This window comes from Hypomesus nipponensis, chromosome 3, assembly GCF_054491055.1.
Source record: "Hypomesus nipponensis isolate SF chromosome 3, ASM5449105v1, whole genome shotgun sequence".
NCBI classification, from domain to species: Eukaryota; Metazoa; Chordata; class Actinopteri; order Osmeriformes; family Osmeridae; genus Hypomesus; species Hypomesus nipponensis.
The window spans coordinates 4,788,381-4,807,500 of NC_140363.1; the positions used below are offsets into that span (position 1 = coordinate 4,788,381).

Below are 19,120 nucleotides of genomic sequence, written 5' to 3' on the forward strand. Positions count from 1 at the left end.
TGTGAAGAGCCTTTCCCTCTTCACCACCGTGCAGTTGATCATCACAGGTACATAAGTCAGCCTGGGAGAGTCTGGTGCAGCCAGCCCACTCAGGAATCAACCCCTGGGCTAAAGAGGAACATGATATCTCTCCATCTCTCCCCGCTGAGAGACGGGTGGATGAGAGACAGGTAGAGACACGGGTAGACAGACAGACAGGTGTATAGATACGCAGAGAAGCAGCCATGAGGTCAGACAGGTAGACAGACAGACAGGCAGACAAACAGGTCTGACAGGTCTTGGGTTAGCTATGGCATGTCCGAATCTGAAACAGACCACCACCCTGTTCTCTCACTCCCACTGCTCTCTACACTCCTCTCCTCCTCATCTTCACCTGCCCTCTCCTCTCCCTGCTGTCACTCCAATGTCCCTCTCCCTCCTGCGAGTGAGCGAGCGAGCGAGTGGGTGATGGATGAAAGAAAAAGTTGTTTCTGTTTTTTACTTCTTCTTGTTGCGACAAGAATGGGGATGTGATGTAAGCTGTGAAAACCATGTTTCTACCCATCAAGGCCTTCACGCCACCCAGAGACCATCTCTCCTGCTGCAGCCTCCCAAACCGCCTCTGTTCTCCTGCTAGCTGCTTTGCAAGCTAACTGGGACAGATGGCCCCATCTCTGCATGTCCGTCAGAGCTATCGATCGGCTGGTCCACACTTCAGAGCCGCTTAGAATCTAAATCACCCTTGCGGCCGGATCATGTGATGGGGGGGCATTGCTTGACAATCACACGTTTTGAGCACAGAAAAGAGCAAAACTCCCCAGGTTATCGTGTAAATATTTACAAACCAATGGTTATGCATGACAAAGAGCCTTTGTAGATGCTTAGATAGGATTGTCTGACAGCTCTCCCCTCAAGACAGACGTAGATAGTGAATACTAGACTTTACCCTCAGACAGACATAGTGAATACGAGACTCTCTACCCTCCAGACAGACATAGATAGTGAATACTAGTCTCTCTACCCTCCAGACAGACATATATAGTGAATACTAGACTCTCTACCCTCCAGACAGACAGAGATAGTGAATACTAGACTCTCTCCCCTCCAGACAGACAGAGATAGTGAATACTAGACTCTCTCCCCTCCAGACAGACAGAGATAGTGAATACTAGACTCTCTCCCCTCCAGACAGACAGAGATAGTGAATACTAGACTCTCTACCCTCCAGACAGACTTGTGTAGTGAATACTAGACGCAGTAGCAGTGTAGCTGTGTAGAGGGGAGCTGTCCCAGAGAGGCCAGCCAGAGTGAGGAGCTGGCAGGTGCTGTGTGTGCCAGAGAGCCCGGCTGGTGGAGGGGAGGCTATCTGATGCTGCTGGAGAGGGTCTGGAGCTGGGGCCGGGGCCGGGGCCGGGGCCAGGGCCGGGGCCGGCATGATGACAGGACTGGAGTGGGCGTTGATCGCTCCATCTCTCCTCTATCGGCCGTCTCTCCACTCCTCCTGGCTGCGATGCTGCTGGCTCTGCGCTGCTCCTCCACAGCCCTGCCGGCCCTGGTGTGAGGACAAGGCTGCTCTGTGTTCCTCCAGGGCTGTGTGGGTACGGCTCAGGAGCAGCCGGCTGGTCTTTGAGGTGGGGTCAGAGTTCCAGGAAGCAGGATCAGGAGGTGAAGTACTCCCAACACACCTTCTTACTGTGGCATTTAGTGAACACTCTGTGGAGTGTTGTTGAAGATGTGAGTTTGTGTTTTATTGTTTTGTTTGACAAGGCTTGGCATGAAAATCGACAAGATTGTAATCATACCAGCGTACAAAAGACCGTTGATTAGACTTGCATGACATTTATTTGAATAAAACAATATGCACGGGTAACTAGTTCAGCAGAATGTATGGATTATTATACTCTAACACTGTAGCTTTTGTGTTGGAGGTATCAGTCCTGTTCTTCTCCCCTGAAACTATGTCTAATTTCAGTTCTGTCAAGTTTATCCGTCTGGTGTGTGGACGCAACAAGTTCATGTTTTGCCCTACTTTTGGATCTGTGGGTTTGCAAGAGACCCCATGTGTGAACTGGGTGCTGTGTGACAAAGACCAGCAGTCCTAGCTCCCCCCCCCCCCCTCTAGACTGGTCAGGTGACTATCAGCAGTGAAATGCTGCTCTCACACAAAAACCCTCAGGGACTAACCTCAGCCCCGCCCCCTTTCTGATTGGCTGGGAGTCCGAAAGTGGAACGTGTCTGTGCTGTGTTTGTGATCAAGTGTGATGTTGGCGGCTCAACAAATATCCTTTTTTCTTTCGCAGTCCAGCCACACCAGGCTCAACCCCTCCCCCACCACCCTGCCCCCCTGGTCTGGTAGCTCCAGATGGGGTTTTTTTTACAACTCTGGCAAGCCGCTTTTAGTTATAGCTCGCTGAGAGAAAAGGTTCCCCCACAACGTGTCCATTGTCCAGGGGTGAATCCCTCCTTCCAAGCCCTCCGTGTCCCAGCCTGGGGAGTGAAGACATTCCTCAGGCTGTCCTCTCTCTGCACGCCGGGCTGCCTGGCGTGGCCTCGGGTGAGGCGGACACACGGGCCCGAGGATTTGCATCCTATTTGTGTGCTGGAGGTGGACGTTATCGATGTGTGTGCCGTGCGTTTGTGCTGTTGCCATGACAGGGTGGTAGCCCTGGTCCAGCTGGGTGTCTCTGGGAACAGGAAAGGGGCTCCCGGGAGGGGATGCCTACTTTCGCGTGAGAGAGAGGAGACCGAGAGAGCGCTGCTTGGTTTTACTCCCTGTAATGATAGGGGGGGCGTGCGTGTGTGTGTGTGTCTTTGAACTGTCTCGGTGTGCTGTTGCACAGCAGACGTACGATTGTTTACCGATTCGTGCGGAACTGTGACTGCAGGGGGAGGGAGAGGGAGGGCGAAGGGAGGGCAGTGGCGTCGAGGGTGGCTCCCCGACTGTCTCCTGTACAGTATAGTCGATCGGTCTGTTTGTTTCCAGGTTTCCAGGCCCTCGCGGTTGTCATAGCAACTCCCCCCCCCCCCCTCGAGGTGGATGTTCTGCGGCATTTTCACGGAGCAGCTCCAGTGTATGTCTGTGTGTGTGTCTGTGTGTGTCTGTGTGTGTGTGTGTCTGTGTGTGTCTAGATGAACTGGATCCAGAACGGAGCTGCAGGCTAGCACTCTCTCCTCCTTCTCTCCTCCTCCCTCTCCTCCTGTTCCTCCTCTTCTTCCTCCTCTCCTCTTGTTCCTCCTCTCCTCTTCTTCCTCCTCTCCTCCTGTTCCTCCTCTCCTCTTCATCCTCCTCTCCTCCTGTTCCTCCTCTTTTTCCTCTTTTCCTGTTCTTCCTCCCCTCCTCTCCTCCTGGTCCTGTTACATACACAGACTGCCCATCAGTCTCACCCTGTTGCAACATGTTGTTCTACACCAGCCAGGCCACAATAAGATATGTGGATCTGAGAGTGTGTGTGTGTGTGTTTGTTGCTAATAGGGAATCCAGCGGTTACGCAATAAGTGTTGCACATGCCGAAATTGCAACATGTACATCCATTGTGTGGGTGTGTCTATGCGTGCTTGTGCGTGTGTGTGCGTGTGGACATTTGGGTGTGTGGATATGCGTGTACACATGTGTGTGTGTGTGTGGACAAAGAAGTGTTGCCGCAGCGGCAGGGTGGTGGTGTGTGGTGTGATGATTGTGCTGACTCAACCATCTGTGGTAAAAGCCTGTGACATCATCTACAGCCCCACACCGTTCCAGATCATGTCTCTGTGTCAACGCAGCCTCTCCGGTCTGTTCCTCACAATACTGTAGGCTGTGTGCGCTTCCCTGGGAGAACGGGAGACGAAGACAGAGAGAGGGGGCGCGAGAGATAGAGAAGAGATAGGATGATCCGTTTGAGGAAAGAGCAGGCCGGAGAGTAATGATTGTAGCTGTTGGCAGATGGTCCATGGAATCAGCCCAGCTGCAGCTTCAGCTTGCTCTCCTTCTCCTCCTCCTCCTCCTCTCTTCCTCTTCAGGTCTTCTTCTCTCCTTCTCCTCCTCCTCTTCCTCTCCTCCTCTTGAGGTCTTCTTCTCTCCTTCTCCTCCTCCTCCTCTTCTCCTCTTGAGGTCTTCTTCTCTCCTTCTCCTCCTCCTCCTGTTCTCCTCTTCAGGTCTTCTTCTCTCCTCCTCCTCTTCCTCTCCTCCTCTTGAGGTCTTCTTCTCTCCTTCTCCTCCTCCTCCTCTCCTCCTCTTCAGGTCTTCTTCTCTCTTTCTCCTCCCTCTCCTTCTATCTCCTCTATTCTTCTCTCATCTTTTCTTTTCATTCTTCAGATGCACACATCTGCCCTGGAAGGAGGCCTAGGGGATCAATTATGCCCCGCCCCTTCCTCCTCTCTCCCAGCCCAGTGCTGTGGTCAAGCTGACTCGCCCCTCTCTCCCATCTATCTCTATCTTTGTCTCTCACACACACTTTTAACAGCCAGAGGTTGTGAAGTTGGAATGACGTGGTGGTACTATGTATGTTTACAGTACGAATGAGTGTGTGTTTGTATGAGAGTGTGTGTGTTAGGGTGTGGAGGTACACGAGTTGATTTGCGGACACATCTTTCAGCCAGCTGTGCATGGATGTGGTGTTGTCTTGTGTGACAGCAGAGACGCTTTGGGGCTGTCAGTTTGGGGTGAGTTTGTTTTGAGTCTCTCTCCACTCCCCCCTGGCTGCCTCCTGCTCACTCACCAACTCGGAGATAGTAGTTCTGGGTGCCAGATCAACAGGCTGTGCTCCACCATAGCAGTGTGTGTAAGGTGGGAGGTGCTGGCTGAAGTAGGGAGTTTGCTGGGTGGGGTTGGGTGTGGTGAGGTAGGGAGTTGCGGGGTGAGGTGGGGAGGTATTGGGTCAGGGAGGGAGGTGCTGGGTGAGGTAGAGAGCTTTCCAGTAGGGGGCCATACACTGTGGTGGAGTCATTCATAAATGACATCCAAGAGTTTCACGTGATCTTACCTGCTGGATTAGATGTACTTCTGTCAATCTTGCTTGTCTCTACTTCCTGGTGTTTCCTGTCCTCCCATTGGTAAAGAAGAGACAAAGTTCCAGTAGATCTCGTATATACAGATCCTCCTGATCCTGCTAATCCACCTGTGGAGGTTCATCCACACCTCCAGCCTCCTGGTAGCCTCAGCATGATGCTGGTAGCAGGAGGAGACTGACCCTGGCCTCAGTATGATGCTGGTAGCAGGAGGAGACTGACCCTGGCCTCAGTATCATGCTGGTAGCAGGAGGATACTGACCCTGGCCTCAGTATCATGCTGGTAGCAGGAGGAGACTGACCCTGGCCTCAGTATCATGCTGGTAGCAGGAGGAGACTGACCCTGGCCTCAGTATGATGCTGGTAGCAGGAGGAGACTGACCCTGGTCTCAGCATGATGCTGGTAGCAGGAGGAGACTGACCCTGGCCTCAGTATCATGCTGGTAGCAGGAGGAGACTGACCCTGGCCTCAGTATCATGCTGGTAGCAGGAGGAGACTGACCCTGGCCTCAGTATCATGCTGGTAGCAGGAGGAGACTGACCCTGGCCTCAGTATCATGCTGGTAGCAGGAGGAGACTGACCCTGGCCTCAGTATCATGCTGGTAGCAGGAGGATACTGACCCTGGCCTCAGTATGATGCTGGTAGCAGGAGGAGACTGACCCTGGCCTCATTATGATGCTGGTAGCAGGAGGAAACTGACCCTGGCCTCGGCATGATGCTGGTAGCAGGAGGAGACTGACCCTGGCCTCAGCATGATGCTGGTAGCAGGAGGAGACTGACCCTGGCCTCAGCATGATGCTGGTAGCAGGAGGAGACTGACCCTGGCCTCAGTATGATGCTGGTAGCAGGAGGAGACTGACCCTGGCCTCAGCATGATGCTGGTAGCAGGAGGAGACTGACCCTGGCCTCAGTATGATGCTGGTAGCAGGAGGAGACTGACCCTGGCCTCAGCATGATGCTGGTAGCAGGAGGAGACTGACCCTGGCCTCAGTATGATGCTGGTAGCAGGAGGAGACTGACCCTGGCCTCAGTATGATGCTGGTAGCAGGAGGAGACTGACCCTGGCCTCGGCATGATGCTGGTAGCAAGGGGCAGGACCGTTTAAGGCCGGTTTTCCTGAGTCAGACATTCTGCCAGTTTCCTCTGCCACGCATTTGTCTGTCACTGTGTGTTTGTGTGAGAAAAGGCCCGATCAGCTGCCTTCATACCAGGTTAGGCATAAAGAGTACTAATAAGGAGCTGGCAGAGACGCAGGAAATATTTTCCTAACCGAGGGGTGTACAATGTGTGGAGGAGGAGGGGGGAACAGAACAGAGGAAAGGAGGAAGAGAAGAGATATGGGAACAGGGCAAAGAGCGGAAACCAAAGCGTGTTTTGGGAAGTCTTGATGTCAGAGAGATAAAACCGACTGTGAGTACCGTGATCTGTAATGTAATGATCGTAGACCATCTCCATTGCGTGACCTACAGGAGGGGTTTTAACTCTGGAAGTCCAGTCAAATGCTCTCACCACTAAGCTAAACATATCCCCTCGATACAGATAAAACACATCAGTATACGTACATAGAACAGTAAGAGGATGCTCACGGACCACATGTATTTTTCCCCTCGTGCGACACAGTTGTTTCACCATGAGAAACCTCCGTGTTCCAGCGAGACACAACTTTCCCTGGAGCTGATCTGAAGCAGGCCCAGATTCCTCCAGATCCTGACCCCTGGTGTTTTTACAGCTCTGCTCAACTCTGGAGGCCGGGAGGAGGGAGAGAGGGGGATTTGAGGGGAAAAGCAGCAGACTGGAGGGAATAAGGGAGACAGGATATTTATGACCTTGAGGTCCTCCCACAGAAGTATGCTTACAGTGTACTCTGTTACATATTGGATGTTGTAGTAGAAACTGCAGTTCAGACAGAGCCTAATGCGTTCCAGCCATGGGTTCTGGAGCCACACGGTCCGTCGAGACCACAGACAACAGAGGGAGTGATGTCACTCAGGCTCTTGCCTGGATCCACAGCCTTCAGAGCACTGCCGACCACAAACACAGCCAGTCATGTGATGCTGCGGCAGGCTGCCAGAAGTGTTCAGTGTCCCCCTGCCAAACTCCTGACTGAACAGCAGACAGCTGGAGGGCTCAGGAGCAAGGGACCAGGAGGTAGGGGCTAGGGGTTAGAACTAGGAGTGAGGGGCTAGGAGCTAAGGGTTAAGGTTCTAGGAGCTAGGGTCCAGGAGGTAGGGGATAGGGGTAGGATCTAGGAGTTAGGAACTAGGAGTTAGGAACTAGGGGTTAGGGGCTAGGATTTAGGGGCTATAGGAGTTATTGGTTGGGGGCGAGGAGCTAGGGGCTAGGATTTTGCTCCATTTGTATGTTGCTTTGGATAAACGTGTCTGCTCAGTGAAATTATTGTAAAATGAATCTAATGTAAAAGGAGAAATGTTTAGGAACTAGGATGTAGGAGCTAGCTACTCGGCGCTAGGACAGAGGAGTCATTTGTTGGGTGCTGGGAGACGAGATCCTGCCTGGCTAAGGGGGTCAACGTAGCTGTCCTGACCTTCCGAGTTAACAAGCTACTCTATTCCAGCATTCTCACATCTCGACTGTTCTCACAGTGAGCTTTGTCACATCTGTATTTTCTGTAGTCTCTTTCACTTCCTGTAATGCTTTCATCAGGTCAGCCTCTGTGACTGGGTCAGCAACCTAATTACCCCGTTAGCAGCTATTGGCTAGCCTCCAACACATCTATTGATTATTGGCTAATTAAAGAAGCCCAGGAGCAGGACTTGGTGGTGTTGGGGGGGGGGGGTCCATGCCTTGGGGGGATGACTAGGACTACTTTAAGGGGGGTGGGGGGATGTGCTGCTGAACAAATAACGTATCAAACGCATCTCTACCCTGTCCTGCCGTAAGCCACATGAACCATGTCCACTGTAGGTCATCATACTCCCTCCACTGGTGGACTACAAGCCCCAGTTCCAGTTCCTGCTTTGCTCCGTCGCCATGGCCAATGTCTGTACGTCACTATGCACCATGACAGGTCTGCTTCACTGGAGGTGTGGGGCCGAATCTTGGTCCTGGTTATGGCCCTGGCCCTGGTCCTGGCCCTGGTTGTAATCATCCCAGGATCTCGTAAAGCTGTGCCCAAGGCGGAGCACAGCAGGCGGCCAGCTCCTGTTGGGCGAGCGGGCGGGCACAGCTGTGTTCCATCAGGTTGCCAGCATGCCAACCATGCCTGGGAGTTGTGGCATGCACTACGTCATGGTAACCCTATGTCTACCTACCCTCTCTTTCTCTCTCTCTCCTTCAGACCTTCACAGCCTGGTGTAACTCCCACCTGAGGAAGGCCGGCACGCAGATTGAGAACATCGAGGAGGACTTCAGAGATGGTCTGAAACTCATGCTGCTGCTGGAGGTCATCTCAGGTCAGCAGCTTGTCAACCGCCATCCCCACCCTCCTCTCTCACTCTCCACACACACACCCTCCTCTCTTACTCTCCACACACACACCCTCCTCTCTTACTCTCCACACACACACACCCTCCTCTCTCACTCTCCACACACACACCCTCCTCTCACTCTCCACACACACACACCCTCCTCTCTCACTCTCCACACACACACCCTCCTCTCTTACTCTCCACACACACACCCTCCTCTCACTCTCCACACACACACCCTCCTCTCACTCTCCACACACACACCCTCCTCTCTCACTCTCCACACACACACCCTCCTCTCACTCTCCACACACACACCCTCCTCTCACTCTCCACACACACACCCTCCTCTCACTCTCCACACACACACCCTCCTCTCACACTCCATACACACACATCCTCCTCTCACACTCCTCTCACACACGTGTGCCTAGGAGAGCGTCTGGCCAAACCAGAGAGAGGCAAGATGAGAGTCCACAAGATCTCCAACGTCAACAAAGCTCTGAACTTCATCACCGGTAAAGGAGTGAAGCTGGTGTCGATTGGAGCAGAGGGTAAGTGAAGCATCGTCTGTGACCTTTCAACCCATCTGTTGGTCATTATGGGGGCGTGTCTCAGTATAAGACTAATCAATTCTAATTAGACAATACACAATGTCACATGTTCGATACAAAAGGATTGTATTGAACCTTTTGACTGTAAATACTGAATAATGTACTCCCTCTTGTTGCCATGGCAGCCCTGGCTGCTGCTCAGTTCAATGATGCCCATATTCCAGTGTGCGTGGTTCTTTAAGTTCTAGGTGGTTCTGTAGGTTGTGATGAGAGTGTATGGTCCTCTAGGTTCTAGGTGGTCCGGTAGGTAGTGATGAGTGTAGTGTGTGGTCCTCTCCACACCGGTGTGGAGTGTGTGGTTCTAGGTGGTGTTCTCTAGGTAGTGTTTTGCATTGCACATTCTGAGCAGAGGTCTCTGGCTCGGCGCTCTCCTCGTCTCCTCCGGGACTCGGGGATGATGTTCAGCACAGCTAGGGGAAGTCCGTGGCCGGCAGCCTCATCCCTCTGTACACACGTCTTTAGCAGAGTAAATACCACCTTCATACACACACTCTAGCCCTTTGGCTCAGTGTGTGTGTTTGTGTGTGTGCGTGTCTACTGTCTTCCGTGTGTGTACGTGTCTACTGTCAACTGTATGTGTGTGTGTGTTGATTGTAGATGAGTGTATATACCCTCCTCAGTTTGTTTCAGGACTTCACGATGACTGACTTCACGCGTCACCTGACTTGTTTCATCCCTCTTGTCTCAGTGGTGTCGTAGCTAGGCAGCAACCAAGACAAACACACGGAAAGCCCTGGGTCTTAACACCAAGGAGCCCCTCCCCTTCCTGCACATGCGCTCACACACGCACACACACACACACACACACACACCAAGGAGCCCCTCCCTGTACACACACACAGACACAAACAGACACATGCACAAACACAAACCTATCCAGGGTCACCTCAGTCCGATGATATCATTGGATCTGACTGACTCTGATCTCTGCCTCCCTCTTTCCTTCTCTCTCCATCTGTACCAGTGTTTTCCCCTCACTGTATCTCTCTTTTTCTTTCTCTCTAAAGTAGCTTGAGGAAGAGTTTTCTTCTCTCGCTTTTGTATCTTCCTATGTCTCTGTCTCTCCGTCTGTGTATCTGTCTTATTCTCTCACGCGCGCTCTCTCTCTTTCCTCCTCCCGGGGTTAATCCACACAGAGGCCAGTATAAAAGGACCTAAGCCAGACCAGCATTCCAGACAGATTAGCCGATTGGAATCCCCTCTTGGACGCACAGCCCTGCTGCCCAGCTCCCTGGGAGTGTGTGTGTGTGTGTGTGTTGTGTGTGTGTGTGTGTGGTGTGTGTGTGTGTGGGGGGGGGGGGGTCAGCGGACACCGCCAGGCTGGAAGTGGAGGGGGCAGAGGGCCATATGACAAAGGGTGGGGGAAGAAGATAGTTTTACAAATCTAATTAACAGGATTTGTGTTCTTCCCTGTGGTCGATCTGTCATGTTCAGGATTAATCTGACCAGAACAAAAATATTAGTCCGTTCGATTAACAGGATCCTCCCTGTGGAATTCCCTTCAAGTTGCTGGTTCCCAGAGCTGACTCTGCTGACTGGTTAGCAGTGCAGACATTAGTTGATTTTCAGACCTGGTCCCTGCAGGCTATGTCTGATTGGCTGTGACCTCCAGGATGTGCCTGATTGGTTAGTCTCTCCAGGGAGCTTCTGATTGGCTAAGGTGTGGCCTGGTGTTTTATGGGATTTGAGGGATAAACAAGGAAACAAGTGACCCTGGGGTGGCAATCATATTTATGTCAACAGTCATGTGTGTGTGTATGTTTGTGTGTGTGTATGCAAGGTGGGGGTGATTAAAACCCAGCTGATTCTACACCCATCACCACAGCTGCTGTTTTGCAGATCTTATTTAATCACCTTAATAATGACTACCTATTGACAAAACAACCCAACCACACTCCTCATAATTAGCTGAGAATAACCTGCATCCCTTTAGTTAAGGCCAGTGTATTAGCTGTAGCCTATTAGCTGGGACTGTTAGCTACTGCAGCCTGTTAGTTGAGACTAGGTGTAATAGCAGTAGCCTGTTAGCTGAAGCTAGGTGTATAGCATTAGCCTGTTAGCTGAGGCTAGGTGTGTAGCTGTAGCCTGTAAGATGAGGCTAGGTTTATAGAAGTACCCTGTTTGCTGAGGCTAGGTGTGTAGCTGTAGCCTGTTAGCTGAGGCTAGGTGTATTGCAGTAGCCTGTTAGCTCAGGCTATGTGTGTAGCTGTAGCCTGTTAGCTAAGGCTAGGTGTATAGCAGTAGCCTGTCAGCTGAGGCTAGGTGTATACCAGTAGCCTGTTAGCTAAGGCTAGGTTTATAGCTGTAACCTGTTAGCTGAGGGGGGGGGGGGTGTGCTGGTTGTGTATTGCATGCCGCACTATCGGATCAAAATGACAGTTCTCTCTACAGTCAGAGCTCGCGCAAGAAGTTGGAACGTAAGGGAGATACCCTTTCCAAAACTTGTAAAGGCGTAATAGATTGTGAAAGACCCAGAGAAACCCAAATATCCGACGGGGGAAAATCCCGGACAATTTTGGAATCCCTGCCGGACGCATTTTTTAGCTCTTGAAAAGAGGATGAAGATGTCCGGGTAAAAGAGGACGTCTGGTCACCCTATGTTAGCTGGTCCTGCTAGCTAGAGGGAGCTGACATGGCTTCCTGTCTTCTGCAGAGATTGTGGATGGCAACGCCAAGATGACGCTGGGGATGATCTGGACCATAATCCTTCGCTTCGCCATCCAGGACATCTCCGTGGAAGGTAGCGTCGAGTGACCCTCTTACACCCTCAAACAGGATGAGACAATCCTGCTTTGTGTTTTTCTCCTCTTGTTTCCATGTGAACGCAACACATGACAATCATGGTTTCTTTGCATTGCTGTGTTCGAAGTATAAAATGTCATACTGTGTGCTGCTTTAGTCACTCTCCAGGATTTCTGGAAATGATTCATTTCGAAGGTCTGGTTTGTCAAGGTAAAATGGCGAGATTTTCACTCGGTCACCTCCCCCCTCCCACAGAAACATCTGCCAAAGAAGGCCTTCTGTTGTGGTGCCAGAGAAAGACTGCACCCTACAAGAACGTCAACATTCAAAACTTTCACATCAGGTAAGCCTTCAGTCCAGGACATTTTATGGGAGAATACGATTTGAATATAGAAAGAGCTAAATGACCGCATTTGAATGTGTAGCTGTAGATAAAGAGGCTTGGGCATTGACACAGTGCAGATAAGAGCAGCCAGCTACGACATCACTAATAGAAAACAGAGCCAGTCTGGGAACAGACAGAGTTAATAGAAAGCAGACATTATAACCACAGTCTCATCTCAGTCACACATACCAGACTGTCGGAGTGAGAGAGGAGGAGGAGGAGGTGGGAGCAGACAGGAACGATCCGGGGGAACTCACTCATCCATTTCGTCCTCATGAATTCAGTGGTCGTGTGTCACCTAGCAGGCCCTATTGCTGCAGCAGTGAATAACTGAATTGAAAAACAAGGGGAAGAGCAGGCCTGTGAAGATGAAAGCCGATGCAGGAAGAAAGCGCGATGGAGGGAGGTTTCTCGTCCTGTCAGAAGAACAGAGGGCTTGTGGTTGTCCACGGGAAAGGACTCCCGGCACTGGGAAGCTCCTTTGATCTGTGGACTTGTGGGAGATGATAACAGAGATCGATTTCAGCCTGGAGATGAAGGGTCATCGAGAGCTGACAGAACAATGACCTCCTTGTGAGCCCCTCTGCTACTCGAACCACTCTGCTCAGGTACACCGTGGAGGCTTCATTGTTGTCCCATCTGGCTTCCTCTTCACAAGACACTGGGATCCACCGGCCATGTCTGGGGTGTACGTTAGTGCTCACGATAACAACATGATGGGGGCTCGGATGGCTGAGCGGTTAAGGAATCGGGCTATTCATCAGAAGGTTGCCGGTTCAATTTCCGGCGGTGCAAAATGACGTTGTGTCCTTGGGCAAGGCACTTCACCCTACTTGCTTCAGGGAGAATGTCCCTGTACTTCTGCTAAATGACTAAATGTAAATGTAAATGATGCCGCCCTCAACGAAGACTAGGACCTAGTGTACCCTCCTGTAGGTTTACACTCCTGGAGATCCCCTCTGACCTCTGTTAACCCCTGGTAGTGTAGAGGACTGCCATGGCAACACTGTGAACCCACGAGGAGAGATTGGAAGGCTCGATAGAGAACGAGGTGCCATCCAAGGCATTGTTTATTCATGGACTAGGCCTCTCATCTGTTGTCTCCCTTTACACAGCGCCTCACTACTTCTTGTTGTCTCCCGTTCCTCTCTACCTCTTTGCCTTCACCACCCTCTTCTTCCTCTCCCTTTACCTCCTTCTGTCCCCCTCCCCTTCTCTATTCAGCTGGAAAGATGGCCTGGGATTCTGTGCTCTTATTCATAGACACCGTCCAGAGCTCATTGACTACGGGAAACTGCGCAAGGTGAGAGGACAGGGCGTTGCGCCAGTTTGTACTTCCTCCAGTTGTTACTGGCCATTAGACTGTTACATGTTATTCAAAACTGTTACAGACATAAGGGGATCTGATGAGCGGACCGAGAGATTATTAAGAGACCTAATGACTATTACAGGCCTACAGTAATGTTGCCTCATCACAGCAGGACAGGCTGCTTAAATGACGCTTGACCTTGAACTGTAACACTGCTGAACTTCCTCGTAATCCAATAACGCGCTTCCTGTCTCCTCTCCCTCTGGCAGGATGACCCCATGACCAACCTGAACACGGCGTTCGACGTGGCGGAGAAGTACCTGGACATCCCCAAGATGCTGGACGCTGAGGGTGAGCGCCAGTTGGGAGAGGGCGAGGGGAAAGGCGGCGGGCAGCGGAGGGGGGGGCAACCTTTCGTCTGGGTTCCGGAGGCGGAGTCTGTGTTTGAATCTGACTGACATTTACATTTAGTCATTTCAGACGTTCAGGTGCTGGTGCCGTCTGTGGGCTGTCGAGGGCTCCGCGTGAGAGATGCTCTCTGTTCTTCCCTGGACAGACCCAGCGGAGCTGGGACGCCAGTTCTCTCATTCAGACTCCTCTTTTTCAGAATCCCTCCCTTCCAGGAGCCGTTTGGAACTGGTTATATGTGTATAAATATGGAGTTTTGGAAGTATGTATGTGTGGCTGTATTGTGTGTGTGTGTGTGTGTGTGTGTGTTTATTGCATCAACCCCATTTAGCTTTTCAATGCTGACAAACCCTTATGAATGAATGCACCCTGGAGAGTGTCACCTTAAGGCCCTCCTTCCTGTCATGTGTTTAACCACCCCCCCTCTCCTTCCAGACATCGTGGGCACGGCCCGCCCGGATGAGAAGGCCATCATGACCTACGTCTCTAGCTTCTACCACGCCTTCTCTGGTGCCCAGAAGGTATCCCAGGATGCAATGCTCTCCCCCTTACTCCTCCCTCGCTCCACTTCCTCTGTCTGCTAACGACGCTCTTCTCTCTCTGCAGTGCCCAGTCTTGTCCCTAGGGGGCACTCTCCTACTCTGCCCGCATGGTTCACACCACCAACTGCATGATGGGAAAACGCGCTGCGGTTTTGACAATGGGCACAAGCCAAAGTCTCCAGTCTGACCCTGCCCCATCCTGCCCCGCCCCTCCCCATCCCAAAACACGATTTACTCCTTGTATGTACCCACTGGCGCAGTAGACTGCTCTTAGCAAGTCTTGTTGCTAAGGGAGACGTGAATGCGATATTATGGGCTGGGATAAAGAGCAATGCAGAAAGAGCCGAAGGCTGAGGAGAAAGACAATCATCCCACAGAGCTCCACACGAGCAGACAGCAGTGCCCTAAGGGCTGTGTGTTCCTCCCAGCCTCCACCAACCCCTGCTGAAACACGAGAGAAACTACAGAGACCAGAAGCACTGCACTCGTATTTTCATCGAAATTCAGTGGTTTGGAGTGGGTGGTGTTTTCCTGTTGCTTAACGAGCAAGGTTTTAAAGTGACAGCAAGAGTTTCCGGGGTGGACGTTTGACTCCTGACTTGACAGCCACGTTTGAGGTGTAGGGCAGAACAGGAAGTGGAGCTCCAGACAGTCCTCCATTTCCTGTTTGACAGCTGAGTCCCGTTATATAAGGTCTCCTCTGATTGCAATAACAGAATCAAGGAGCGCAATGCCAAGCAGCTGTGTTTAAGCAGAAAAAATGCCTCTGTTTATCAGCTTAGAAGAGGAAGCAGAAACACGTTTGTTTTATAGGATGTGTCGGAAAAACTGAAGTCAGGCTGCAAGAAACAGATACTCCCCCATCCCCAACTCCTTAGACTGGCAAACAGCGTTTGACGCTTATTTCAGTTTGCACTGTTCTTTAAACCAGCTGGATGAACGTTGTCCCGGCTTCTCCAACCGTAGTGACACTGTTGGTGTTGTGAGACCAGCCTCTTCAGACTGCAGACGGCTTGTGCCCATTGTCGCCTCCCTGGTGATTGCGCCCTCTACTGTCCTTATTCGTCTCTGCACTCCTTTACTCGGCTTTCCTCCTTTTTTCCCCCCTCCTCTCCCTCCCTCTGTTTCCTGGGCAGATATCATTAGCACCTTGAGGCCAGACGAGAAGGCCATCATGACCTATGTGTCATGTTACTACCACGCATTCTCAGGCAAGCAGAAGGTGAGCTCTGCCCCTGCCCTCCCACAGTCCTGACCAACCCTCCACCTCTCCTCCTCAACCTCAACCTCTTCCTCACCCTCCTGTCCTCCCATAGTGCCATCCTGACCAAACCTCCTCCTCCTCCCATACCTGGTCTGGTCTGCTCACAGATCTGGTCTACCGGTCGTGATGTGGCGCCAGACAGCGAGTCGTTTGACCCTGTAACCTCGGGGCTCCGGCTAACATTGGTGTTCCAGTAGTTGAGGAGAGCACGGCCTCAGATGACGTGACTGCGCGGTCCAGATTAGCCGTTTCAATCCCATTACCTGGGACTCCCGAGCACGCCTTCTCACGTACACAAACACACGCCCGCACGGTCATAAATCAAGCATGGTCTTATCTTTTCCTTTGTGAAGGATCACGGCCTAAGGACGTGGGGTTGGGTGTACCGTGCCCTGCGAGGCCCTCCGTGTCTGTTCAGCCGGAAGAAGAGACAGACCTCGACAGCCAGATTAGGCCTCCACAGACGCCATCCCAAATCATGGGGGCTACCTAGCGCTCATCTTCTAGCACACATCCTTTAAGTCTCCTGCGCTAAGTCCTTATCAGGATCCGCTTCTGATAATGGGGTTAGGACCTCCTGAGGAGAGATGCCGCTCAAGGTTCCGCTCACTGCCCTCCCACCCGGTTGGCGAGGGTGGCAAGACTCGCACAAACAGGAAGCAAGGGATAGGTATATCTCAGTGGCGAGAGCATTTGACCGCAGACGTCGCAGGGTTCGAAATCCTCCTCTGTACGTCGTTTTTTGAAGGTAGGGTTTTGGAACGTCTGCTCAATGACCACATTATCACGTAGATAAGTCCTGGTACAAAGACTGTGGAAGCTCCTGGCTGACAGGGCCGGCCAGTAACCTTTACACACACACACACACTGACACCCTCTCTCCCCGGTCCCTAACAAAGGAAGCCAAACCTGTCTGCATGAGGAACAGCACCACTGTGAGTGATGGCTGGACACCATATAATCACCTCAGACAACAGATTCCCCCTGGATGTGAAGCACAAACATTCCATCACTCCACTAATACCCTTTGATGAGGGGAGGTTAGACTGGAGATGGATATAACGCTTTACACTCGCCGGAAGGTCAAGAGGTTCCAGGTTCAAATCCACCCGTTGGTCACTTTGGATGAAAGCGTCTGCTAAGTGGATCCAATATTTACTCCTTTTAGAGATGACATGCCTGGTTTCGCTATCTTTCAACTGGTCGTCAATTTCTGTCTGATCTCTGATGTCTTCTCTCTGTGTGCGTGTGCACCTTACAAGCACACACTCAAATCTTCTGTCAGTGCATGTTCTCTTACACATACAAACGCTCAAATCTTCTGCTGTCCACAAGCTTTGTCTTTCTGGCTAAAAATACCTCCCTTTCGCACAGAAACACCTACCGCTGTTCATATTCTATTTCTGCTGAGACGCCGTCACACACTCGCACCCCACACATACTCGTGTAGAGGACAATACTGTCTCACTGAAAGGATGCTGTGTGACACACCGTGCCAGTTCAGTAAAGGAGACCGACAGAGGTGCGCTGGGTCGGCTCTGACCTCTCTCAGGCCTCTCTCTCTGGCAGGGGGGGCTGAACACTCCACTCCCTCAGGACTGGGAATGTAGGTGGAGGACACACGCACACACATCCAAGGGCTATAAAAAGACAACCGTGAAGAGAGGAAGGTGCCCCAGGACACACAGACACACACATACATGTGCACACACACACATACTGTACACGCACACAGACACACGTTAAGTACCTCAGGGGTCCGTGGTCTCCTGGGCCATCCCAGATAGAGAACGACAGGAAGTCGTGTATTTAAGATGTCCTCTACCTGTCTGAACACAAACTCACCACGACAGTACACTAAGATGGACAGTTGTCCTGTGCTGAGGTCAGTCTGGATTGAGTTCCAGCCCACAGCCAAAGCTTCTCCCATCAATAAACCGTCCTAAGAGACTGCTAGGCAAATTATTTGGCCAGCTCTGAGAGGATAACTATGATAGGATAACTAGTAGGCTAACAATGAAGGTTAACTCTGCTAGGCTAAATCTTATAGGCAAATTCTGGTTGGCCAACTCTTGTGGGCTGCTTGTGTGGGCTTAACTATGCTAGGCCTACTCTGATAGTATAACTATGCTAGGTCAACTGTGGTAGGATAACTATATCCTAGGATAACTACTGGGCCAACCCTGGTAGGTTAACTATGCTAGGCCAACCCTGGTAGGATAACGATAGCATACTAGGATAACTATGCTAGGCTAACGCTGCTTCTTCCCCCACCAGGCAGAAACAGCAGCTAACAGGATCTGCAAGGTGCTGGCGGTGAACCAGGAGAATGAGCAGCTGATGGAGGACTACGAGAAGCTGGCCAGTGATGTGAGCGCACCCCTCTGCTCCCCCTCCTCTCTACCCCTCTCTCCATGCACTCTCTCTCCATGCACTCTCTCTCCCTCTCACCTCCCTGCTCCCCTCTCATCCCACCCCGGGGGTTGCTCAGTGCAGTTTAGGGATGTTCAACTAACCAGGCGATCAATAGAGATGATCAATGACATTTTGGATATCAATTTGTTGCTAAATCTGATGAATAGGTAGAGTTGTACTTTGCTTGATAATATTCTAACTATTTAATCATTTTCTTTGTGTTGACCTCATTTCTCTGTACTGGTTGTCCTTCTTATTTCCCTTTATACCTGCACGTGTTCTCCCACCCTCTCCTCCTCCTCCCTCTCTGGTTTTTCCTTCCATCCTTTCCTTGTCCTACTTCTCTTTCCTACCTCCTCTCTTCCTCTTCTCATCCGTCCTCCTCCCGCCCCCCCCCCCCCCCAGCTGTTGGAGTGGATCCGCAGGACCATCCCCTGGCTGGAGAACCGTGTTCCGGAGAACACCATGCAGGCCATGCAGCAGAAGCTGGAGGACTTCCGGGACTACCGCCGCCTCCACAAGCCCCCCAAGGTGCAGGAGAAGTGCCAGCTGGAGATCAACTTCAACACCCTGCAGACCAAGCTGAGGCTGAGCAACAGGCCCGCCTTCATGCCCTCCGAGGGCAAGATGGTCTCGGTAGGTCCCGTTGCAGAACTGCACAGCAAAGCACAACGTAGCACAGCCGAGCACAGCCATGCAAAACGTGGAATTGCACAGCCAAACACAACAAAACACACTGCACGACACAACGTGGCACACCCAGGACAGCCCAGCGAAACAGCACAGCATAGCACACCACAGCCAACTCATGTACCAGTAGAACACACTTGGTACGGTAGGTTGGCACTTATGTTTGGTCCTTGGATTTGATTCTACTGCCCCTGTGGTTCTGCTTCCAGGACATCTCCAATGCTTGGGGAGGCCTGGAAGGGGCAGAGAAGGGCTACGAGGAGTGGCTCCTCAACGAGATCCGCAGGCTGGAGAGACTGGACCACCTGGCCGAGAAGTTCCGCCAGAAAGCAGCTATCCACGAAGCCTGGACCACA

At 51.8% G+C, this 19,120-nt stretch overlaps 1 protein-coding gene across 3 annotated transcripts in view; it reads left to right on the forward strand.

Moving 5' to 3' along the window:
• The window catches only part of actn1 (actinin, alpha 1), a 34,236-nt gene that overhangs the window by 5,911 nt on the left and 9,205 nt on the right, over nt 1-19,120 (forward strand). For all 3 annotated transcript variants that reach the window (XM_084684648.1, XM_084684646.1, XM_084684647.1), the window contains exons 2-11: nt 8,266-8,380; nt 8,830-8,949; nt 11,663-11,749; nt 12,007-12,094; nt 13,361-13,439; nt 13,715-13,796; nt 14,289-14,374; nt 17,937-18,029; nt 18,480-18,710; nt 18,974-19,120. The exon at nt 18,974-19,120 is cut by the window's right edge and continues 1 nt beyond it. In XM_084684648.1, the coding sequence (XP_084540774.1) occupies nt 8,266-8,380; nt 8,830-8,949; nt 11,663-11,749; nt 12,007-12,094; nt 13,361-13,439; nt 13,715-13,796; nt 14,289-14,374; nt 17,937-18,029; nt 18,480-18,710; nt 18,974-19,120 (1,128 nt within the window). The remainder of the gene's footprint in view (nt 1-8,265; nt 8,381-8,829; nt 8,950-11,662; nt 11,750-12,006; nt 12,095-13,360; nt 13,440-13,714; nt 13,797-14,288; nt 14,375-17,936; nt 18,030-18,479; nt 18,711-18,973) is intronic.